The sequence below is a fragment of the Lepeophtheirus salmonis genome, chromosome 8 (assembly GCF_016086655.4).
Source record: "Lepeophtheirus salmonis chromosome 8, UVic_Lsal_1.4, whole genome shotgun sequence".
Classification (NCBI taxonomy): Eukaryota; Metazoa; Arthropoda; class Copepoda; order Siphonostomatoida; family Caligidae; genus Lepeophtheirus; species Lepeophtheirus salmonis.
This window is the reverse complement of record NC_052138.2, coordinates 17,667,039-17,694,687: the sequence shown is the minus strand read 5'-3', so window position 1 is coordinate 17,694,687 and position 27,649 is coordinate 17,667,039. Positions and strand designations below refer to the sequence as shown.

Genomic DNA, 27,649 nt, shown 5'->3' with positions numbered 1-27,649 from the left:
CATCATCATAAATTTGAGGTGTAATTCTTATTGACATAATCATTATCCATTAATATGTTTTGAAATAGCAAGACTTTTGAGCATTATTTAAATTTTTCCCGAAACTCATAAATAATTATAAGATCAACAGATGTAATTATAATAATTCATTTATTTTTACAATGTATATAGACATAATTAATGCACTGAAAAAAGTAATTAAAGAAAAAAACCATCTTGAAATGAGTTAAATTTGCATACCAAGATTTATATTATTTTTTCTTCTTCCTAGAACCATTGTTTTCCGTCCATGATATTATTAAAATTACAAAGGGAAGACCGGAATAGTTGAAACAGACCATTTCTCTTTAACATTAAAAAAAAAAGCCACAAAATTTTACTTTTACAATTGTTTTTTAATTCAAAATATTGTATGTATATATGAGTCCAGGTCTAGTAATAGACTAAACTACTATTGTAACCGGTACTTACAATGCAATTAAGTTAAAAAATATGAGGTTGTCAAAGTTGTAATTCCCGAAATCCTTCTATTTCTTCCAAATCTATTAAAAAACATTGAAAATTGTTTTTATATGAAAAAGGTCATCAAATTTATCAAGTTCTATCGATACTAATTTTCATCGTGGAACCAGTACAAAAACTAACAAAGCTTACTACTTATCATAATGTATTGACCTTCAAATTTCCTACCAATTACCTATAAAAATATATTCAAAGTCATAAATATAGTAATGACCTTGGCATAGCTTTAATATTGTTGCTTAATCATTTCTCTCCTTTTTCTCAATATTAAAGAATGCCAATAACATAATGAAATAAGAAAATTGAGTGTTTTTTACATAAAAGTACATAACTATTGTAACATGATTAGACCGGTATTTTTGTCTAGTAAGAATGTTCAAGACACGAATGAGTCAGACATTAAAGATCCAATCATCATAGGTTGATAAAAAACTAGAACCATTTACCTTATTTTAAGGCCATCAGGAAGATTTTCATGTGATGTTATTTTTTCCTTCATCTTTCACGCACAAATATTCCTTATAAAAAATAAGGGTTATCTATGAGTAAAATTAAAGGTCAAAAGTTTTATTTTGCAGAGAGTTAATTTTTATTTTCTAAAGAAAATAAACACATTTTATGTAGATACATAATATTGAGTAACTTTAAGGAAAAATATATTTTGTGTATGAAATATCATTTTTTTTCTACTGCGGCAATAAACATAGTGTTCAAATATGCAAAAGGGTTCTCATATCTAGTATTAAATAATATAATAATGTTTCGCTAAGGTTCTTTTGTGTTTGAACAAAATATCCGGTTTCTAAAATTCTAACAAGATGTAAAAAAGTGATATAAGATTCACTCCAAATAAATATGGAACGAAATTGAATTATCTTACAATTCGTCCAAATTTTCGTTTATATACTATATATACTTTTCCAAAAATTCAGCGTAAAATTATATGCACTTCAAAATTTATTTTAAAGTGCATATAATTTGACGGTAACGAAAAAAAAATGTTAGGATTTGAAGATTGGTTTAATTTACTCTATTTGTTTATTATCAGGGATATGAAGATAAATATAAATATATTTAAAGGTTATGTCGGTAAAAACAAAATATGAATGTGCTTATTAATTATTACTCCCTATTTAGAAAAAATTGAATGTATCAGCAAGCAAGAAATACTATAGTTTATAGGGATATTTGTCAGTAGATATGTCCAATTATACACTTAATATGTCCTGCTTGTAGTTAAAAATAAAAGAAATAGAAAATTAAGCTGGTAATCCCATCACTTTGAAGAATGTTAGGGAGATGAGCATATTGAATGGCAGGACGTTGTACTATATCAGTTGCAAACAGCCACGAGAGTAAATAAATAACCACAGCCCCACTTTGTATATTACAATGATATTAGCTGGAATTACTCCTATGTTGATCCTTAATTTCACACCGAGCCCATCAAAGAAACTACGGAGCAAAGCTTCATTGTTACCTTTCGTCTTTTATGTGCACATGAACTAGCGATTACTCTATACAATAATTAGATAGTTTGTCTTGAAGAAATAAGTAATAGTGACAATAGCTTTGGAAGAAAAACATTATTGTTTATATTACGAATTTGAAAATGCTTCTATTATATGTTTTGTAGACCTTTAGATATCTTTCAGCAAATATTTCATCTCTCACACGTCGTTACCTTTCTTGTACCACCTAAATCTTTCATCCAATAAAAAACAGAAAAAAGGCCCGAAATCATCTGGTAGTTAGCCACATAAGTCAATCATACCAACTGCTGTTTATCTGTTATATACTCCCAGAATATATCTGTCATATTATTTCTTCACCATTTTTAAAATGAATTACATATTATTAAAATCTAAGTAGTATTTTATTCGATAATGTATTATAATATTGCTTATTAATATTATATTTAAAAAATAGTTAGGAGTAGTTATTGTATTATTTATATGAAGAAATAGCCAAAATTCATTCACAGAAATAATAAAATGCCCAATATATATTATATAAACGACGGGGGATTAACAAGAAAATGTATTCCTGTTCTTTTGGAAACGGAGTATAAGTAGTATAAACTTATTACTTTGTATATTTATCAAAAAGGACGAATTATTAAATAGCCATGACGTATCAAGGAAGAAGAAGGAATTGACGGTTCACAACAAAATACATTGGATATTTTTGTGTTAGTGAGGTAACGCCGTGCTCAACATTTTTTAATGACATTTCCCTACGTATTACATAACCCCATATGGAGTTTTTTAAGAAAATAAAATAATTTGAACTTTAAATTAAAAATAGTTTTCTTTCCAAGAAAAAATATTTAAAAAAGTTTTATTGTGAAGTCATAATTATATTAGACTTATAGAGTCACATGACACGTAACTGACAACCCTGTACAATCATATAAAAAAAGTTCAAACTTTCTCTTGAGCAGGGATAGCAATTATGTTTCCAGTGGTTTTTCATGACTTGATATAAAAATGCATCTTTTTTCTGGATGTCAAAATATAAGTTTTGGTCCTATTTTGTATGGAATCACCCATACAGAATGGAAAAGTATTACAAAACCTCTTCAATAAAGAACAATACTTATTTCTTGTTTTCAAAAGGTGGAATCAATTCTCAAATTATGTCTCTCTTCAAAAAGTTTTAACCAATCTATATGTGTTTTACATTAAAACTCCATCATTAAGTAGGCGGAGAAAAAGAAAAAAAATATTCCTACCAATTAACAAAAAAATACTTGATTTATACAAGTTATTTAACCCATGCTCAGCCTACCTAAAAATATGAAATAACACGACATAAAAATATCAAAGGTTAATTACTTCAAAAATCAAGTAAACACTAATCATCATGATACACGTAAGTTTACAAAAGTTTTTTATGTATATGTATAATGAAATAAAACAAAGGAGGATAAGATTTCCTATTTTTTAAGATTATGAATTTTGATATATGTCCTTTAAATTAGTACTGAATATAAATTACTAGAGATGAACCGGTTCTAAAAATATTATGTCCCGTCCTAACTTTTAAAAACATAATCAGATGCAATTTTTTTTTACCAATGGGGAAGTATTTAAATGACAACACTTAATATAAATGAAAATGAAAAAAAATAAAAAAATAAGTAGCACAATAAATGGTATTAAAATTATATTCCTTAAAAGGTTTTACTTAGAGTACACGATTATTACATAGAAATAATTCAAAAAATGAAGTGTTTCTTTTTTTTTTGTTTCGTTAAGTTTTTTTAAAATGATAAAATAATTTATAGTGACCATAGAAATTATTTTTCTTCAATAAAGAAACATGTTATGGATAATTAAAACATCATTCTAAACTTTTCACCTACATATTTAGTGTCGGATCTTAATTTCTCTTCAATACGTAATAATTGATTGTATCTAGACAAACGTTCACCATACTTATATCAACAATAAATAATTTAATTAGATCTAAATTAAAAATAATAACAAACTAATTTAGTGTATGAAAGACCCTTACATTTTCAAACACTATTTTATTTGGTAAACTGAGTTGCTAAATAGTAAATACTTATAATATTACTAAAAATTAAAGATGTAGAGGTCTTAAAATTTTGACGTCTGGTTCTGTCTTATATCTTAAGAATGTATTCGAATTGAACACAAAAGTTGTTACATATAACAATTTTTGCTTAATCGTTAATCCTGATAGATATGAATCCGTGACGTCACCATAAGCAATCTTTCATACTCTAATTATGCTTAAATTTAGATTACAGAATAACTGCATGAAAGATAATTAAAGTTTTACTAAACTTTGTAACTCAATTAGTAAACTAAAGTATACTTGACTGTAATATTAATAAGAAATGGGGGCTCTAAATCTTAGGACGTTTTTGAAGGACTGGTAACTGGAACAGGACCGATTTTATGTCCCATATTGAAAGCGGATACATCCTTATATACATATTTTATAACATTTTCATTTTCATCTAATTGATTGTGTGGTTTTTTGCACTTTTTTTTTAATTGTGACGTGATTCACTATTCATTTCATAATATTTGAAAGTTTTTACAATATTTAATAGGAGAAAAGTTCAACCTTAAATAATATTAGTAATTACAGCAATTATATCATATAATAAATACAAATCTTAATTTTTTCCTTAGAAAAATAAATGAAATATTACGTTAGAATACCTTTACAAAATTCAGTAGTCAACCTTGTTGAGAAAAATGTTTCAAAAGTAATCAAAATGTATAAATAAGTATATATATATATTTTTTTTAAATATTTTTAATTAGCAAAAATCAGCAAAAAATCTAATTATTTACTTTAACAGAATTTGTCTCTAATTTAACTAAAATGTAATAATATTTTATTACTAAAAAAGTATAATGGGTATTTACTTTATTTTGTAGATATTTTGTATCGTAATTTATGATTTGTTGAAAATGTCTAATATCAAATATATCATCATAAGTGACAAAAAATTTGTAGGCAATTCAACAATATAGTAAACAAAAAAAAAAAAAACTGTTGTTTATTCGGAAATGACTATATGAATCACGTGTGTTTTTGACCAAAAAATAAAAAAATTCAATAAAAGTTTTATTATGAACCTATTTACTAAGGGTTAGTATAAGAAACCATCTCATGAAATACAAAATAACCTCAATAATTATAATTTGTTTCATATAAGATATGTGCATGTAGATGAATTTAGCAACTTGGGACAAGGCTTCATTGTATTTTAATAAAACTTTTATAAAAGTAGAATATTTAGTTATATCAAAAGGAAGCTATTTAACATTATGCATCAAATAGTAAAATAAATATTTTTATTCCCGTCTTAATAACCATATCATGAAAAAGTCATAAATTGTTCAATCAAATTACTCGAAAAAACCTCATAGCTTTAAAACATTTTGGCTTCAAATAACTTTGACACGTTTCTTTCATGTACTACTTATAGATTTGCTTTAAATATTTGTCTTACAAATATAACCAACGTTATTTGCAAAACTGTGTATGAACATGTATGATATTTTTCATCGTCAAATCATTACATATGTAAATTCCACTGGTAAACTTATATCTAAGGATCTTGAAAATCAAAATAGGCATGATGTTTTTAGCTATAGATTAGGGCGGGTTGTTTTATACTTTTTTCAAAATTGGAGAGTCTTTATTATAAAAAAAGTTGTCAAATGGTTAGAAAATAACCAATGCAAGTTTCATTAGTCTACGATGCCGTCTTTAGGTCACACATCTTGGTCAATGTATGAAAAAAGGCAAAAACCCAAAAAAGTCTTTAGTCAATCAAAAATAAAACATTATTTATTAAAAATAAAAAAAGAGACTTTGATCATGAAAATTTTCTTAGTATTATTAATATATTTTTTATTTTTCTTACAAGATGAAAACTTGTTTGTAGTATTAGTTATCCCAATTCGAAAAATGTTGAACAACAAACCGTCCTATCGACCTTTAAGCCCTCTCAGGTTTCGTTTACTTCATTAACCTCTAAAAAATTCATTTGTTCAAACTAAAATGGATCGATATTGTATTTAGTTTTTTACGATTATTTTTAAACTGTTTTTGCAAATTTAACAGATGTAAAAGAAGGTGGAAAACCTGTTGAAATATTGCATTTATTTTTAATAAATTAATTAAAGGTAAAGGTCATGTCGTCTATGTACATAGAAGTCAAACTGAAAATGGGATTGCAGTTCCTTCAATCAACACACACAGAATAATCTGATAGGATATCTACAAGAAGTTATGTTGGATTTAATGCATTGACTTATGTATTTAGCGATATACTTTAACATAAGTATGTAGCTTTGTCACATCCTTATCGATATTGTTTATTGTAACCTTTCCCAATAAAAAAAAACAAGAGAAAAAAGGGTCTAAATCAGTTGGCAGTAGTTAGCCAATTCCTCCAAAATATAGTATCAATTATTCAATAATTGTTGAAAATTGTTCACAGGAACTAAACAAGAGTTAATTTGGAATTCAATCAATCATCAATATTCACACCACTAATAAGGGGGATGTATAGAAAAACTAATATAAATCAATTCCATTTTTTTACATTATTAACTCTCAGTTACCTTGACCCCCATGATAAACATTTGAACCATTATAATAATTACGTTCTTTAAATTTTACATCAGTTTCGTAATTATTTCATCCATTTTGCATTCTTATCGATTCCAATGTAGAAAAAAAACTTGTATGAGTATAAGACATCAAGAAAAGATAATTTTTTTTATTTTAAAGTAATCTGAACAACATGATTTGGGTTTAAAAAAATATATAATTTGTTATTCTAATAGTAAAAACATTAAATTCAATCATTGATAAAAGTGTATATTCATTAATACATAAGGATTTTGGGATCAAATTAGTATTCATCCGTTTTTGAGGAAATTACATGTATTATAGCAACAAAATTATAATATAAGCAAAACAGTTAATATATTTCAGTAACCTTTCAATAAAAATTGTTATTATCAAGATAAATAAAAAAATGTATAACCAGATTAATGTTTCAGAATCATTCTAAAATATTAGCAATAAATTAATGTTTCAAAGGAATAAGAACATTTTTTTTTCAATCTCGGGGTGTATAATATCTCAATTAACTAACGGAGGGTTAAAAAGGTGTATTTATGTAATTTTTATAATGTGTAAGGTATGATAGAACTGTGTATTTACAAAATTGAATAATAATTTTCAAATTAATCTTTATTATCCTTGATGAATCTTGACAACATACTAGACGTGTTTATAAAGACGTTATTCCGTTTTATAGGCATTTTGAACAATAAGAGTTCAACTTACCTAACCACTTTGGATAATTTTAAAAGGTTATCGAGACTCTCCTAATGTAACAGCATTTCCCTCCCTAAACATAATAAGGACAACTTTCAACAAAACTTTCATTATACACAAAATGGCTTGTCTCTAGAACTCTACAGAGTGCGACAGGGAAAAAAAAGTTCATCCTCAGAATTTCCCTCCAAAAGATGATTCCACGTCCTTTACAACGATGTTATAAGCTGATCGGAGAGCTTTGGAGTCATATAAAATTTGAGATATGGTCTCCTCATCTACCATATAAAAAAAACACCGTTCTTCTGGTTTCATAATAGAAGACACTTCAAGTGTACCTCTACAGACTCTGTAAGTAAACCACTTTTTAGCTGGAGACAAAAGGTGGTTAGTAAAGTCTCGACAAATTTACTTTCAGATTCAGACCTCTTTGTCTCCTAACAATCTCAAACAATTTGATATAAGATCTTTTCCACAATGCCCTAAGATCTGATACTCTCAAAAAGGAAAGAGCATTCCTGAAGGTGCATTCTCTTTACTGTTGTAATTTATTGGGGTTTATCTTCATGTCAAAAACGATTTTCTTATACTGCATTTGAGCCAAAGTCCAATAGTTTTTGTAAGCATTTCAGAGGTATATTTTGACCAAGAGAGAACTCAAGCTTCTCTAGAGAACATCACATAGAAGAGAACTCAAAAATTTTCAACTGATAAGAAAATTGGTTGTAAACCATCATTAGCATGATCCTGTCCTAGGACGTTGGGAGGTACAACGATGTTCCACAAATCTTGTTCTTCTAGACATTTCAAAATCCATCTACCTGAAGTGCCCTCCAAAAACTTTTAAAATCCAAAATCCTCCAATTGCCTTTGGGGTATATATTTGTTTGTAATAAATGTTTTTCTTTTTCTCGATATCTAAAAAGGATTGGATATAAACATTGCGTTTTTGCATACCATTTCGTCATAACCTGTTACTTTAATAATATGAATTAATTTAGGCATTATATATGTATTCCACACGTCTATACGTTTCCATCGATGAAAGCCTAGATGTTTTATACTTTTGGTGTGGAAGTCAATCTTTTTTAAATATTTTGTTTGTTGTTTGAAGAAGCCTTGTTACTCCTAAAAAGCTGATGTCAGTTTTCACCGAATGACAAATAGTTTCTATAATAGCATTGTTTTCCGATACCAATTTTGTTCTATCTTCATTGATTTCCAGACCCGATAGTTTTTCAAACCAAGATAAGTTCCTAAACATTTGTATCATTGCAGCAATGATAAGGACTCTTCCAGCATTAATTATGCTGTAGTATAATCTGCATAGGCATATACTGATTCTCCTCCACTTATTCTTTTTTATGCATTAGTCTGTTACTGCATATAACCCTTAAAAAAAGGATATACCGCAATAATAAACGGAATCGTTGCAAAGGAGTCTCCCTGCTTACATCCTCGGCCAACGATCTAACATTCGTACTATGACCATACCTTATTAAAGATTTGACCAGCATAGTCGCTATTACCCGTACAAGAATGTCTCCAAAACTTTCTTGCTTTCAAGGTTTCTATAACATGGCGATAAGAAATTGTGTCAAATACCTTTTTTTTTAATCAAGTGCCACAATAGTAGCCTTCTCTACATTTCAAAGCCTGTTTGAAGATGAGTAATAATATTTTCAATTTTTTCCCTGTAACGAACCTTCCTTGAGAGGCATGTAATATGTCAGGTAGTCTCTCCTATAGTCGTTCAGTAATGACATATGAGAAAATTTTTCACAGAGTATTTTGTCTAAGGCCTATTAAAAATCTTGTATACTTATTCTTTTTTGGAATAGTTATGAGTAATCCATCGTTGATATACGTCGGAAATACCCCTTCTAATGCAAGCTACTGAATTTTTAAATTCTCTGCAAAGATAGAGCTCTTCCAAATAATGAACAACTATGATGATTGATGGGTTCTTCGCCAGTTTATTATCAGAGTCGTACATTCCATTGTCCAGACCCATAAAATCTTTTTTTTTTTTTTTGCTTCTATTCGGAAATTTTTAGATTTTCTTCCAGTTCTGTTTTTCTAAATTTTAATTCCATACAGGTGTCTTGAAATTGCAATCTTCTTCCAGGCGTTTTCCATACTTTCTATTTCATTCAATAAAGAATAAGCTTGTTTGAGGAAAATTGTGTTTATTAGTAATGCCATTGAACATTTTCCTTTGACAGTCAGAATTACTGAAGATAGAACTGTTGAGTTTCCATTTCTTACGTTTGTGTCTCCTATTTATCAATTCAAATGTGGTCCGTATGGCATTTAATATCAAATTGGGAATTACTTGAAAGTCCATTGGTTTATAACTTCCTTTGTTTCTATAAAGGCATAGGTCGAATCTGGAGGTGGATTTCTTATTATTTCGTGTATTAGTAGAGAAGGTGTTTAAGTTGCCATTTTCGAGTCCAGCAGCACAGTCAATAATATTTTTATGAATCATAATTTTCTTCATTGCTAAGGAAGCTTTTCGATTCCCCATTCCCTTTGAAGTAATATCCGCTTTTTTAAGTTTTAGATTTAAGTCACATGTAATAATTGTATTCACGTTACTGATTAAAGGTCGAAGAGTATTAAAATAGAATTCTTGATTGTCTTCATTAGGGCCATATATTCCAAAGATATCAATATACGAACCAAGATGTTTTATGGTTCTGTAGCATAGATTACCGCTCAGATACACATACCTTATGATGATGGGTGACTCCTGCTCTTTTACCAATATAGCAATGCCTCTTTTAGTGCTACCTTCTAAAGATTCAAACAGAATGTGTTGCTCCCTAAAACCTTAATAATCCTTTATATTTGATCTTGTGTCGCAAAAAACGACCACATCGGGATAATTCAGAAAGGAAAGATATTTAATGAGTTCCCTCTTATGAATATTCGAGATAAGAGAGTTTACATTTAGGGAGACAACAGATAGAGGTTGGAAATATAGAAAAAACCTCCAACGTATGCTGTACATTCCATTTATCTCCAAAGCCAGAAACATCTTTTGCTGAACGGAGTAATTTATTTCATTATTCTGATTTTTATAATCATCAGAATTATCTGAAACGGAAAAAAATAAATAATAATACTGCAGAAAATTTCCCTGTCGCACTTTGTATACGCTTATGCTTTTGTTAGAGAAGTGAGGCTAAGCTTAAGTGAATTTTATTTAGTTCTTTTTTATTATCAGTTTACAGTAGTTTCATATACCTTTATATTTTCAAACCAAATATATTTTACTTTAACTCATTTGTATAGTCCATCGTTAAAGGCTACAGCTATATTTCTATAAAATATGACCAGCCACCATTTAAAAATAAAAGAAACTGAAAAACGAGATTTGAAGAATTTGCTAGAGGAGAGCAGCTTACCTGTCATGACGTTTTATTAGATTAGTTGCAAGCATCTATGAACTCCGTATCTAAGAAAAATATATGTGTGAATAAATCTGTTTTGATCCTCAATTCTACTTTGAGTCCCGCAGGTACTTAGTCGTACAACTCCCATCTAACCATCGGTGTTACCCTTTGATATACACCTAGAATGGGCATTTTGTAGAACGCAAGGATAAGGCTGGAGGAAGACTTATAGTAACAACTTGAAGAATATTTAGGAGGAAAGTGTACCTTAACCGCCATGACGTTTGATTTAAATCAGCTGCAAACAGCCATGAAAGGAAGGTGATAAACTCAAATCCTACTTTTTATCTAGTAAGACATAGGCAGAAATTACTTCGATAATGATCTTCAATTCTACGCTGAGTCCAACAATAACTTACACTTATAAATACTCAATAAATCATCAATGTTAATCTCTCTCTCTCTCATTTATGAGCAGACACGCAAGTTTTTACATTATACTTAGATGTTATCACTTCAAAAATGATGATTACAGCTTTTAAAAAATAAAAATAATTGTTCAGATACCTGTTGCATTGCAATTGTATTTTAGTATTATTTTCTTACTAACTTAATTATTTTTTAAATTCCATACGACTTAAAATTACAACATTAATCCAAAATATACATACATAGGCAGTTTAAGCACTAAAGTTTTCATCTTCTTGGTGGCCAATTCATAAATATATTATCGAGTAAAATCTAAAAATCATCTGATGTTTTTATAATGGGCCATCATTTTCATTATCATATCGTAGAGCATTGCGTCACTTGTTCTTTGTTTTAAATCTGTAAGGTGGTTTTGTTATATACTTTTTTGCTAACGATATGACACAGTAAGGGATAAAATGAGATAGTAGTTGCATCAAATTCCAAATAATCATAATTTGTATTTTTTCAAATCTAAATATCATAAATAGATATGCACAAAGGATGGGATAATGTTGAAAAAGTAGACGAGATGAATAAAAAAAATACTTTACCCAATGATTGCACTTCACAAAAACCATATTAGTTAACTTCAAACTAATCTAAGGGGCGACCTAGTTGAGGAAGTAAAGCATAATGCTCCATAAATGTATATCAAGTAATCAAAAAAAAAAAGTTATAACCCATTTATCAGTTAAAATATATGTACAGCTTTTATAATGAGAATATTTACATTTTAAAAAATTGCTTTACACGTTCAATAATGGATGCCTGATGCACTTTATGATGAAGTGTTCATAATTCACCCAAGAGTTTTAAATAATCACACCTTAACGAGATTAAACTAGAATATGAAGTAGAAATATACAAATTATATGATTATTACATTGTACTATTAAAATTAGACAAAAATAATATCCATACACATATATTTATATATGTGGTGAATTAACACAAACACATTTTCAACTAAAATCAATAAATAAAAAAAAGGTGCGTATAATATGAAATAAACATATTTTGATCAACTTTAGGCATTAAATTCAAAATTCCGGGATGGTTGAAGATACCCACGTATGTGAGCTACAGTTTAAAATTTTCATTCAACTTGATTTGGCCCAATATGACTTTTCCAATAGATCAGTTTGGAATAATTTCATTATAATTATGCTACTTTATGTACAATTATAAGGTTAAAAGGATCATTTGTAGCTATAAATTGAAGATTATAACTTCTTGAATGATACAAATGTAATCCAGAATAATTTGTGGGGGGAAATCCTTCTTGGGTGTTTTTGTGTTAGTGGACCACATGTGTTTTTTTTTTTTTCTTTTTGGTATTCATTTCATTTCATAATACATTCAAACACAATTTTATAAAATATAGACATCGGTAGAAAAGCATATATTAAAAATTAAGGCTCCAATTTTTTTGTTATTTTTTGAATGATTAAACTAGCAGATAATCTATTTTTTTCAAAATCGTGTTGGTTGTTAATTAGAGGTCACACCCTGTATGTACATCTTTTGATGATTTTACTATAATTGGAGAAAAAAATATTTTTGATTTTTACTGTTTAATAATTCTAAAATGACTTTCTCATGATATATACATAAGTTGGATAATTATTTGCATTTAAAAAATGCCGCTATGTAATAATAGCTCTCAAATTACAATATGCATAACGAAAATAATAATTCTTAATTACCAAGAGAGAAGAAAATAATTGCACACCACCGACTATGTAAAAAAAGTGTTTTTCTATCAGCGAAATAGTTTACACTTAATAATAATTGAAAAAACCTGTAACGAGTAAATAAATGTTTAAGAGTAAGTTTTACTACTCTATAGCTTTTATTTAAGGCAATATCAAATAAAAGAGATTTTTTTTATTTTTTTTGCAAAAAGCAAAAATTAAAAACCTCAAAAAAGTGCAAACTATTATTTGATTCAAATAGTTATTGTATATTTTATTTTTCTTGAAATAACCCAAAGAATATTTATAATTTTTTAACTTTTTGCAAGAAATAACTTTTCCAATCCTATGGAATATATTGATATAGTGTTAAAATAGCTGTTCCTTGAGATTTTAATCAAAATTATATTGTGTAAGATTTAAGATTGTTCAAATATTTGTACCTAATATTCAAGCCAATATTTGGGATACAAGCAAGGTTTTATCCTACACAGGATAATTTTATATCTCAAGACACAACTGTATAAGGCACGCATACTATTTATAGAAAGAAGGGTTTTTGGCGTATATTAATTAATTGTTAGTTATTCTATGAACATTTAAAAATATTTTATTGCATCAATAACGACCCAGATGTTGCTTTAATTCAAAAGTTGAAATTATTAATAATCACATTTTAATTTACTAAAAATAATGTTACTTTTGACTGTTACTTTGAAATGCCTATTTTTATGTATTTTAAGTTTTGTTCATATTTAAAATATATTAAATATAATTGCATGTGTTGAAACGTTTAAGAAAATTAGAGATGTAGTGGTTATTAGAATTTCGATGTCCAGTTATAAAATCGGAAGGATACGTCCTAATCGTTCATATAAGCCGTCCCATAAAACACCGTTACGTCATCATATACATTAGCCGTTAACGTCGTCATAGATCTACCTTTACCATGTTCTGTAAGAACCCTTTTATTTTAGTTATGCTTAAATAAGAATAATGACTAATTATTCTCGCCCATGAAAGCTTCTTAAAGCTTACTAAAATAGTTCAATTGGTAAACTAAGAAAAAGGAAAAAAGGAAATCTTCTAAAGGGCAATTTCAAATTGGAATAGGACCAATTTTAAGTAATGTATTAAGAACTGAAACAACCTTAGTCCAAAATGTTTTATATAACTTTAATAAATTACATTTTTATTAAAGTGTTAACAAATTTATGATCACAAAAATTTAGAAAAATATGACTATGTCTACAAGGGAAGTAATTTCATTGATTTATTTCAAGAAGGATATTATTATGCTGTTATTATTAGAAACAAATCTACTATATTTTTCATTTTTTAATATTTGTTGTCATATTTTTACAAGTTCAAACCCTTTCTTGTAATATTTAATACAGAATATATATAAAGATACTTGAAATTATTATTGAACACGAAAAATACCTAGTGTCACACTATTTTTTTCATCTTTTTATTTTTTGTGGTTCACTTACAATTCGATATGCAAGTTAAAAAAAATTTTTATCCGAGATATAAGGAGCAAATGATGCAAAAGCAATGTAGGTAAGAGTCTAATAAACTTTACTAGTGATGTTACAGATCGCAATTCTGAACCTGTTCACGAAAATCTCAACTGAAAAAAACAGTATACCCAAAATGGTTGTTTAAAACACGTAAAAGAACCGGCTTTTGCAAAATAAAAGGTTTCGTGGACATTAAATTTGTACTAAGCAGTAAACTGAAAATAGCAGTATACCCAAAATGGATTTTCAAAACATGTAAAAGAATCGGCTTTTGCGCAATAAAACGCTTCGTGAGCCTTAAATTTGTACTAAACACAATCAATGAAGAGTTTTCCTTCATTTACGATATTATTGCTTCCTTCAGACTTACAAGATAAAACACACTTAAGGGAAATGCAAGAGGAACCGCTCAAACATCCTTTACTCAGTGGTTGTCTCTCACTTTTTGACGACCAATGCAAAATAAAAAATATACCTCTTAAAATGAGAGAAATATAATAAATTACTTAATTAACAAAGATTTTTTTGCCACCCTCTGTGAATAACGCCTTAGGTTACCACCTATAACAGAAGGGGACGAGCCTGCCTGTACACTTTGATGCTTGTTCCATCAATTAAATAATTACTATTTTTACAGAAAATAGGGAAATAAATAACCGGATCTTCAGCTGCCTTATCGATGAACTGGGTTGAAACCGCCTTCAAACTGCTAAAATATAGATTATGATCCATAAAGAATCGGGAACTGTCCGAACAAAGAACCTTATATGACTCGGAACTGCAATTTACGTATCTGCTACATCACAAAACTAAACCACAGGGATTATATAAATTTTCATATATGAACCATAGTTGGTTGGTTGTATTTATGTATGTATTTGCTTCAAGCTTACTTTTAAGCAGATTATTATAGGTATATGTATAACATATGTATACCTAACACATTTATATATGTAAGTAAGCACAATGTACATATGTAAGTTTTTCCCCCGAAACTAAACCTTTGTGTAATTTTTCCATCATTTTTTTGTTTTTGTTTTTTCCAAGGACATTTTATGGGTAAGAATCTATAAAGGAACGTGACTCGATAGGTAACATTTTTTTGTGTGTGTGTGCAATGTGTAAAAAGAGGTGTTGCAAATTGATTTATGCACATTGCTTAATCATTTGCATTACATGAAGTTGTTAGCTAAACAATGTTTTATCATCTTAATTACACCAATACATAAGATGGTCCAGAATTAGAGTTCCATTAAATTTAATATAATTAAAATAAGTGAATAGGAAACATTTTCTAGAAATTAGATCTCCTTCTGGAAGGATAAAGTAAGTGCAAGGATGGTGCAAATACCATTTCGAGCACTCATGAAACAAAAAAAAAATGAACCTTTCCTCATCACCTGATCTTAAATTTTTGAAATTTAGATTATGGTAAGAGGGGAGGCTAATACAGTTTTGTAGCTTATTAAAAGGACTCTCTAATAGCAGCTGTGGATGCTGCAGGGCCAAAATATTAGTCGTGACGTTGTGGGGTATAGCTGCATATCAGTGACGAGACGTATCCAACAAGATGTTCAAAACAATTAGAATCATATTGAATGAGATATCACTTAAATGTGGGACGATATTATACCTATAAAAACTTATGAACACATATTTTATGAAGGGATTTGAGGTAACTTTTATTATTTTGACTGAAAAGTGGATCAATAGTCGGAGAGGAAATAGGAAAGAAATGTACGATCCCCTTTGGTTGAAACTGCCAACAATTTGTCCTAGAAGTAGTGGTAATATTTTATATTAATATTAAATATGTCAATAAAATGAAAAAAAAAAAAAATCAATCATTTATTCTAAAAGTACAAACCATAATCAGTGAGTTGCTTCATTTTCTTCATAAGACACTAATTCCGGATCAGATAAATATAATTAAACATTTGTCTTGACTAGCAAATATATACTTGCAATAACTTGTGCGCATTATTTTTTTCCTCCTTTTAAATATTTAAGTGCTTAACTGAACAATTTATTTTTCTTTCAAACTTTTTGGACACATGTGGCTGAGTTATTAAAAAATTATGAAATTATTTATCAATGTGTAATGAAAGTATTTATACGCTCATACTATTATTCTACCCCAACAATGAGTATGAATAAGGAAAATGAAAGGGGGTAGAAGATGCCTTATTCTATATAGTATTTGTGTTTTGAAATAAGAATTTATTCTCTAAACTAAAAAGTATATCTAACTTGCCAATATTACAACTACAAATGAGAGTTTTTAAATTTGGAGAAATATCCATTTTAATGTGGGGAGCTTAAGTACCCCAAATAAGTACTTGTTTTAGTATTTGAAGAAAAGTAACTGAGGTTTAGTATAGAAATAATACTTACCCCTTATAGCCTTAGCCTTAAAAATTTAATTTACATTTTTCTCTAATTACTATTAATACTAGTATAATTATTAAATCATTAAATTTTATATCATTTTTTAAAATCATACCATCCATTTTACACTCGTAGAATTAAAATGATAAAAATACATTGATGAATACAGGAGATTGAGAAAAAATAAACTTTTTCTTCTAAATTAATATAAACAACATAATTCTAATAGGATATAGTTTTAATTTTTCTAGTAAAAACATTTAATGAGGATTGTTGATTCATTGTTTTATCCAAATTTTGGGAATAAAAATGACGACCCCTCAGTTTTGATGAGGTTGCGTGTACTGTCTAAAGTAATGACTACAATATTGAATTTTTGTAGCTACTGTTGCAGGCTTTAATCCTCACATTAAAAACAGAAATATTCAAGAAATCAAAACCATAAGCAAAAATGTTAAGAATATCAATAAACTTCGTTTAAAAATGACTTAATATGTGAAAAATCTTAAATAAGGCATTATTATGATAAATAAAAAAATACATATAATCTGATTTAATTTTTTATGAGCGTACTTAAAAATATTGGCTATAAAATGTAGGATCAGTAGAATAATAAGCATTTTTATAAATATTGGGGTTTATAATACAGGTGTGCGCGTCTAAAACTGAACACTCCTTTAAATTTTACGCCATGCACATATTCGTGATTTTATTGAGTTGAAACCGGCTTATACTTCGAGGCAAGGGTCTTGACTAGTTATAAACAAAACACCAGCAAAATCTAAATAGCAACAGTGAAACAACAGCCGATAGTATGGAGAGACGTCGAGTCGCAATTTTCCGCGCGGGGAAAAACTCCCACTGAAATTGCGAAGGTTCTGAACTGCAGCCGCACCATCGTTTAGAGCGTGGCAGCCAAAGGGAATCCTGAGGAGACCACAAGATCTAAGTCAATGCCTGGAAGGTCGGACGTAATGGTCGCTGTCGTGAAAAAGTCTGTCGCAGACAAGAGAAGCAAGGTCACTGTCAGCAGTCTCTCCAGGGAGTTCAACGTCAACAGAAGGACCATGGACCGGCTAGTTAAGAAAGATCTTGGCCTTAAGGTCTACAAGAGAACCCCTCGTCAAGCCTTCAAGCCTGTAGACAAGGAAAACCGCCTCGCAAGGTCGAAGATTTTTCTCAACAAGCTTAAGAAAAAACCAGCTGATGTCGTCGTTTTGTTCAGTGATGTGGCGCCCTTCAGTCTAGGCGAGATGGTGGCCAACGACACTGGATTTTATCTGGCGGAGTCTCTCGGTGCCAGGGATGATGACGTGGTGCATGTGGGTAAGGAACGGCACTTTGCCAACCTCCAGGTCCTGGCTGTTGTTGCGTCCGACGGTCAGAAATGTGATTTCATCTTCTTGGAGGACAACGAGAGGCTTAACTCTGAGACGCACTGCCAATACTTGAAGGAAAAAATATTCCCTTGGGCCAGGGCTACTTACGGGGACAGGTGGTGGTGGCAGCAGGACGGTGCCAGCTGCCACACTAGCAACTTTACCCAAGAGTTCCTTCAGATCAAGACTCCAGCCTTCGTCCATCGGAATTCTTGTCCCCTCCTCGCTTGATTGTTTGCCACTTGACTTTGCAGTGTTTGGGCGTTTAAAGGGGATGCTGTCGGGAGTTCAATACAAGTTCAAGGACCAGCTGAAGTCTCCCCTCAAGAATGCCTCAGCCAACCTCGACCAAAGCTGCATCGCCATGTCATGCAGCAAGTTCCGGTCCAGGCTGGAGTTGGTAGATGGGCGGCCATATTGAATAGACATGTGTCTAAGACTCTCATCTTTCATGTTAAATAAATTAATTCGTCTACCACTTTAAAAATTACAGAATTATTTAACTATTTTTAAAGAATTCAGAGTGTTCAGTTTTAGAAGGGCAGTAAGAATGGTTAAATCTGTATCTACGAGTTCATTGTCGTTGTCTTCAAAGATTTTCCCTCTTTAACTCATAAGACAATCGACAATTGTACTTGTACATAAAGAATAAGTAATAATTCAACAAAGGACAATATGTACGCATGTATTCTGCCTAAATGATCACATGTAATGAAAGTAGCCTTATTAGTCAATCCTTTAATAGCAACAAAAGAAATGACGATTCTTTATAAAAATGAATCATGGAATCATGGGTTTATATCAACTATTGTATTCAATTTTTTAATATTTTTCTTCAAATATATGTATGTTATGTATTAAAAATATTATATTTAATAGTATGATGTACTTATGAGGGCATATAAACCATAGCACAATATACTTTTATTAATGTACTATTGTCAGAAGGGATGAATGAAGTACTCGCTTGTATATTGTATACGTAAAAGCTTAATAAATAAATACCGATGTAATCCTATCAATGTAACAAAAAATGTATGATACATAATAAAAAAGAATTGAATAAGACAAAGCAAAAATTCATTTTCAATTCTTAACAAATAAAACGATTACAAACAAATATATATACACATATATAAAGAAAAATACTTATTGATTGCATGGGTTGAAATAATGAATAGAACACAAATTCGTTTTGTTAAATTAAATAAATAAATGGGCATTCTTTATTACACTTTTGTATAACTGAAATTGCGAATCAATAAAGTGATATTTTTGGATTTTTTAATCAATGGTGTTATAAGGAATGAAGTACGGCTAAAAAACAAATTTTAAGACAATGACAGATAATTATTACAGTTTGTTTCAAAAAATGGTGTACAATTTATATACGAATAATAAGGTGAGCTGTTTTATTCAAAAGTAATTGATCCTTGGATAATTGAAAATGTATTTCTATATACATATACCACACATATAAATTCCCAATTGTTCAGTTGAGACAAATTTAAAAAAATTGGCCTCCAAAATTATTATGTGAAGTAAATAGAAATCCATTATTTTTTTTTTCCAATGGATGGTTTTATTAATATCTATCTCATATTGTATAAGGGCATGGGTTTACGTTTGATAGTTTTGTGATTTTTTTACTCAGGTTTGTTCGAGTACTTATCAAAGATGACACCAGCAAGGAGAAAATCCGACATATATTGTAGTTTTTCTTTGAGAAAAGCAAAAATGCAAGTGAAGTGCCTGAAAATGTGACTTCCCTCATTTTTGGTTTTGTTGATTACGTTATTATCTCCCAAGGCAGTAAAAAGTTATCCACCCTCAAATTGAGAACCACTATTTTAATGCAACAGAAAGCGGTATTTCCAACGATTCTATTCTAGTAATATGGACATCGAAGATGTCAATAAAATAATGGAAATTGACGAGTCAGATCCGCATGTGAGTACTTATTCAATTGCCCAAAAACTGAAAATTAGCCTGAAAACCTTTTGGAATCATGTAAATCGAATAATTCTAACTAAGCGAGAAAAGCGAACAGAAGTTTGTACTTTGCCGAGAAAACAATTTATTTTTCAAACGCAATTTTCTCTTCAACCAGTTATCAGATTAAAATATAAAACCAAATTTTTAAAGCTTGGTTGATTTTGATTTATTTTATTCAATAAAAGCACTTTCAGCCTCAATTAAAGAAAATCTTGATTCTACTGATACGTTCGTCTTTGGTGTTGAAGGGGGATCTGTTGGTTTGTCATTCGGTCGCGCCCTACACAAAAACAACTATCAGATTCAGATCTGATTAGTTTGGAGACCAAATTCCGGCGATATTAAGTCGTCAAAATTGCTTTAGAACTATTTGAGACAAGTCCGACTGCCACATGTAAGGCCTCCCATTGGCAACCATGTCGATCCAAGACTTCAACTTGGTCTTTATGACCTCGAAGTAGGCATCAGTGTTGACCCTGATGCCTTTGAAGATTACATATGGAGGCATGGTGTAGTCTTATTAGCTAACCACACAAACACCATGACGTGGGCTGAGAACTTCATTTGTGTTACCTTTGGGCATTCAAATTCCCTCCTAACCTTGCAAAAGAACGTCACACAGAGACAACCTATTGTTATGTTGTCGCGTACGGCGTGGATTTCAAGTAGGGCTCCGTGCCCTTTACAAATATTATGGACTACTAATTTGTCAATTGATTCTATTTTATTCCAACTGGTGCAAATTTGAACAACCTATCAAACAAAAATATATCACCTGTCTATATGCCCACGTTTGCCCAAGAGAGTGTGCCAATTTGGGGTATAGATAGCTTGCATGCCCTGTATATATACACTTAGATGTGTACACGCACGATAGATGTGGTCAACCGCCGTAATAGTGTATATATTCTATGACAGTGACAATTTAGGTAAATAAGTATTGTTAGTTGTGTTATTGTCTTCATTGAACTTTCAAATAGATTTATATTTTCGCCAGTTAACAAGCTAAGATATTTTTGATTTAATATGTAGAAAATTTCGCCTTTTTAGTGTTGAAATGTTCAAAACTTGAAATTTCTACAAAAAACAAACAGGTTCATCATTTCAACATAATTTATACCATGTATTTTTTTTTATTGTTAGTATGATGTGATATCGACAAGTTCATTAGAGTTTGAGAACCAAAATAATAAAAATTTAATATATTTCATGATATCAAACATATGTGAGTTATATATAGGCCCATAATATAAAGTTGTATCCCTTTAAATTCATCTTTTTTTTCCTCTCTTTTTCTAGAACCAGTTCACCTTTTAATCACTCAAACTGACTTTAACAAAATATTTTATATCTCCTTGGACTAAAGCAATTATTGATTAATTTCTTTTATATATGTATATATCTATAATATGATTAATGGTTTTTGAGACGCTATGGACCTCGTTCATATGATGAATTAACTGTCTTAATATATAATGTGTAACTTCCTTAATATATAATATATCTGTACATATATATATCAAAATATTAAAAGAACTGTATAATTATAATGATATATCTATGAAACATTTTAGCTATAAAAATTATAAAGTATTTAAAAACAAATTATTAAATTAGTGGTTATACAAATTACAAGGTTTGAAAAAAGGTTTGCTATCTCAAAAAAATATATTCATTTATTAATTTAGTCAAATAATATAAGTAGGGATTTATACATAAAACTGGGGTTACAAGAAAAGTTTTACGTTAATCCAGGATCTCGTAAAAACGACAAAATAACTTATATTCCATTAAAATTTATTTCCAAAAATAAGGAATGAAACATTGATAAAAGTAATAGGACTTAATCAGACCCAAAAATACAAAATGGGTCGATTTGATGTATTTGCTGAATTTTCTTGATTTTTTTTTTTCTCACCTGGAAAATATAAAATATAATTTGTGTGTGTCTCTGTACGGTATGTGTGCCCACACTGTTCGACCTAGGAGGCTGAAATATTGTATATTTCCTACTTTTGGACTTGGTCAAGCTAAATCGAGGGTGTCGATTGGGGGTCATATAAGGGGGCTTATGGCTTATGCTATAACCAAAACACAAACCTGTTTTTTGCTGATCAAGGTGACTAGATATGGGTTAATTTATAATTTAAAAACGGATTGGCGTTTCAAATAACAACGTTTTCTAAATTTATTCAAATTCAAAAAAGTTATGCAAAAAAAAGAAATAGGTGAAAATTACAATTTTGATTTTTTCTTATTTGAAGTTTTGAAGTTTACAATACTATATATTTAAAAAAATTGATAATAATACTACTGAGGTTAAATAATCAGAGTATTTTTTTTTTTTTTTTGGGGGGTACTTTAATGAGACTTTGTGATTTCCCTCTCCCTCCTTGGCCGAAGCAACTCCAGTTAAAATTTTGCTAGTATGAATGTACAAATGAAAAATAAATAAATAAGAGGAAAATTGCGTTTGTAAAAACATTGTTCAACATTATAGTTCAAAATTAATTTTTTTTTAATGACCTTAAAATTGCAAAAATCATATTTACACATGCACTATTAAAATCTACTAAGAAAGGTATAAATAACCTTTTCAGAAAGGTATACTACAAGAAAAAATGCAAACAAAAGACAATTAAAAAACCTAATTTAGAAATTGGCGATGAATAACATTCATAACAGCTATGAGTAATAATTATATCTGTTCATAAGCCGTTAATTATTGCTGAATGGATTTTTCATATAGTGGGTATGTATCTATATAATAAAAAAAACAGGGATTTGCCTGGAAACAGAAATATCAGGTTAGATTAAGATAGAATTGAGGATCTATATCGGAGTAAATTATGTCTATGTAAGTGCAGCGTGATATTTGTGTGTACATCCTTCTTCTAATAGCTGCTTGTGGATAATCCAATAAAACGTGATGATAACTAAGCTTCCAAAAAAATTTCAATTGTCAAGGCCACCATGTCATATTTCTGGTTTTTTAACAAAGCGGCTAGTCATGCAGTTTAAAACTATATATTGGAATTGACGTAGCTCATGGACAACGTGCTCGGGAGAAATTACTCTCTTCAACTTAATGGTTCTTGGTTTGCACCCAGGTAATTCCTAGAGAAAGAAAAATACTTCTTGTATATGGATTTCATATAAGATCCCTATGTGAAATGGAGTAAATGACATACTATAATGTTTGATCAGTGCAACTCTATCTAACCAATTAAAGGAACATTAAAAAGAAGAAAAAAAACACTCTATAGATTGATATTAAAGGGTGTCATTAATGTTATCCAACTTATAATGGATCTGCTCTATGATTAAGAGAGTTCTCTAGTTCAGAGAAGAATGAAGAGACTGGACCTAGAAAGGAACATGAAAAGAGTAGACCCATTATTAATTCTGAAAAACTCCTTCAGCCATTCTCACCAAAAGCGGCTTAGGTACAGGCTGGCAATATCCTCACTTTTTACTAATAAATTGAGAGCGAGTCCAGGGGATATAAATTTTTCATTCTGTTAAAAGGAGACTCGGACATCATTTCTTATTTTTCCCTTTTGGCAAATGGTGTTATCCATGTCGTGGTGGAGGACATAGTAGAGTGCCACTACGGAGTGAGACTCAACCAGCTGTATTTGCTTGTCGTCACGTCTACTTTATATGAGGAGTGTCTCAAAATAGGGAAAACATTTCTAAGGTCCAGGAAGTATTCTAAGTTGCGAAGCATACGAATGAAATTATTTCATTCGAAATCTGAAGCTGCGTGTCCACATTAATTAAAATCATGGACTCCTTCTCAGGTGGAGGCACGCATCCAGCAAAATAATATTCTCTTTTAATCACAATGTTGACAAATAGCGTCCATCCAAGGAGCGTTGTTTGTTTCGTTTTCTTCTCTATCTCTGAGTTTTTAATGAAAGATTTACTTGTTTGAGATCCTCTTTGATGTGTGGGGAGAAGAAAAAAATATATATTAAAGTTGCTTTATAAAACACTTTACCTTTTGCCTCAAAATAATCCTCTCTTTCAGAGATAACCTCTTCATTGAAGCAAAATTTCATACCGGCAAGCATTTTTTTAGGTCTGTGAACAGCTGGTAGTCGCAGAGAGCCAAATCAAGAGATTTGGGTGGATGAAGAAGCAATTCGAAGTTCAATTCATGTAGTTTTTTGATTAACTTGTGACATGATGTGTTATCCTCCTGAAACGGTACTTTATCTTCTTCAAACGGGTCAGTTTTTCTATGATTTTATGTTACAATGTTACAACATGCCAATTTATGGTGTAAAAAAAAACTTGAAACAGGCGTGCTCCTGAAGTCATGAAGTGTATGTGAAACCCATAGAAATGCCGGATTTTCATTAGCTAAATGGGGGAAATCAATTTGACTTCATTTAAATTTGATGTAGATAAATTTATTATATATATGAAAAGTATTAATCTACATTTTGTTGAATGATCTGGGAAAAAACAAAAGAATTTGCATTACTTGTAAATATTTTTATTTTAAAAATTTCTACTTCATTATAAGTATGTAATTAATGATTGTATCATAATGATGAAAGTGATATTTTCCTAATATACGAGTAAGTACTAGTGCTGTCACGATACCAATATTTTTGTAGCAGTTCCGCTACCACATTATAAAATACAATTTTCATGCTTACTTTACTTATAAAATAAATTTTTATTTCTTATAAATTTAGGGGGAGATGTTTACGTGATTGGAAACAACATTGTTATGCTATAATGACCCTTCAAGAACCACTTCTAATATCAGCTTACAATTAAGCCGTTTTAAAAGTATTAAGACCCTGATACCACTATATTACCAACAATTGAAGAGCACAAATATGAAGATAAAAGCTCAATGACCATTAAACTAATTTCCACCTCGATTTTATTTTATTAGGAAGTTATTCAAGCCTTCATATATATTTTCAAAGGAAATATTTGATATTACAAATTAATTTTAAGAAGTTAAATGATAAGTCCAAAAAATTACATCAATAAATCATGTATTTAATTATAGAAAAACAAGTTTTATATGATTAATTATTAATTTCACTCTTTACTTTATAGGTAAGATTAATAGATATTATACGATAGAAGCAACTACGACTTAATTTTCAAAATAGTCAGTATAATATTGAGGTTTCATTCCCTACAAGGACGAATAATTTTTTAGACCATATTATACCAAAATAATAGAAACACTTGGTTATAGGTAAATTTAATAATCTGAATTCAATCAATACATGACAAATTAAATTTAGAATTCCTTTACGTAAGTTTATAAAAAAATAGTTTTAGTCCAATAATATCATCAGGGATTTGAACATGCATCTTGAACTTATAACTAACAATTGTATTGGCGAAGAAAAAAATTTCATAATTAAATTATAAAGGAAAAAAACGGTTGGTGATATTGTTTGTTTTTCCTTTTGTTCATTCTTGAATAGTTTATCGAGGTGCTAACATCATTTCCTGAATGATGATTTACCACCTATTTTTTGCTTTATTTAAAAAAAAAAATGCATTATCAAATATTAGTGTATATTTAAAATATAATTTTCCCTACACTAATGATAATGAAGGATCTCATAAAATCAAATTTCAAATTAAAGATGCTCATTGTTAATATTTTTTGTAAAATTCGTTGTGTGTATTAAGTTTAGAAGATCTTAGTTAAGATTCCTTTTTGAAATGTGACTGTGTACTTTAGTATTTGAGCTAGATTTGATAAAAATAAATTCTCGACGAACACAGATTATCACGTTGAAAATGATTTTTTTTCAAGCTACAGCATATAAAAAGTAATTTTTTCTATTAAACTTAATTTTCGTAGGTATGCGTCTCGGTCGTTCGTAGAGAATGAAATATGATTAATTTGACCAGGACAATTCCTAGGTCAGATGGAGAAATTGTAATACTACAATGTTATACTAGACTTTAACAGTGCAACTCAATTCGACTAATTAAAGGAACTTTAAAAAACATAATAGTTTAGGAAATAATCATTTTTAGAATCAGACAAATCCGTTAATTGTATAGAAAATATGCCAAATAATTTTTTAAATATATAGCAAAATAGTTTTATTGAATGAAAATTCTATAAATAAATTGTTAATATCTTAAACCATCAGGAAGATTAATTGATTACGATACTTTGCAAGAATAAAGTAGAGGGGAAGCTTACAGAATTCAAAATCTTCATTATACAGAAATTCATACAAAACTATTTTAAGCCTTTTTTGGACAAAATGAATATAGTATAAAATATACACTTTTATTTTGTGTAAAAAGTAGTATCTTCGAAGAAGAAAATTGTCATATCGCTCTATATGCTTGAGTATCATACCTAAAAATGGAAAAGTCAGTCGCTTGTTGCACATTTTATCGATTCATTAATTTTACATTTTTTTTTTTTTTTGAATATCTAAATTATTTGGATTTTATTCCTACATACTAAATTGTTTCGAATAACAGTTATAACATTATAATTTTCTTAATTGATACTTATAAAATTTGTACTTTGATCTCTCCCACCCCTTTAATTTTAATTTAATTAGAACAATGTTTGAGAAGGAGTAAGTGCCTATACGTAGCAAGCATTCCTTAATGGGAAATAAAAATATTTTTTTCTGTCTCTTAAAATATATTCTCTTAAAGATAGTATTTAATTTCTAGCTTCTTTAAAGGCTAAACGTAAAAAGATACAATATATGTAGTAATTATTTCAATTAGGGGAAGATATAAACTTAATTAAGTGTGTTTATTAATAGATTTTTATTTAATTATTTCCCATTAAAAAGAAAGATGAGAATATGTTGGGCAAACCCATGATTTTATTAATTATTATTTTTGTTATTTTGTTCATAGTTTTTGATGAAATACTTTTGTAACATACATGTTGAATGTAATATTTTGACAATATTTATGTCCTCATAATTAATGTTGTATTAGTTCATTTATTTGGTTCAATCCAGTCTTAGGACCGGTCCTATTAGTTATTGGATCGGTCATTAAGACCAACAGTGCTTTGGACTACATAACTACACTTTTGATAAAAAAAGTTACGTGACCTTTTCCAGGGCCGAATTTTATAAGTTTTAGAACTAATATGCACACAGGATGGAACTGGAATGGACCGACACTGAACTGGGCGGGACTGGAGTTTTTACTCCTAAATAAGGAGCTAAGCATCACTACCTATAATTCCATTAAGGATGTAGCTTCTTAGCACATGCAAATTATATGAAAATATTTGCGTTTTCATGACCTTCTTATTTGAATATATATATTTGAAAATGACAAACTAATAAAACTTGCAAATATACATACCTTTTCTTTAATTGCCTTAAAACTATGTGGGTAATGAAATAATAATGAGCTTTGTTGTAATCAAAAAGAACTAAGTAGGTTAATTA

General features: G+C 29.4%; 1 protein-coding gene across 5 annotated transcripts in view; it reads left to right on the top strand.

The window, feature by feature from the left end:
• The window catches only part of LOC121123099 (uncharacterized), a 325,625-nt gene extending 298,853 nt beyond the window's left edge, over positions 1-26,772 (top strand). For 4 of the 5 annotated variants that reach the window (XM_071890708.1, XM_071890710.1, XM_071890709.1 and 1 more), the window contains exon 3: positions 25,302-26,772. In XM_071890708.1, the coding sequence (XP_071746809.1) occupies positions 25,302-25,345 (44 nt within the window). In that variant the 3' untranslated portion in view covers positions 25,346-26,772. The remainder of the gene's footprint in view (positions 1-25,301) is intronic. The other variant, XM_071890706.1, reaches the window with a different exon arrangement.
• Positions 26,773-27,649: the final 877 nt, after the last annotated feature.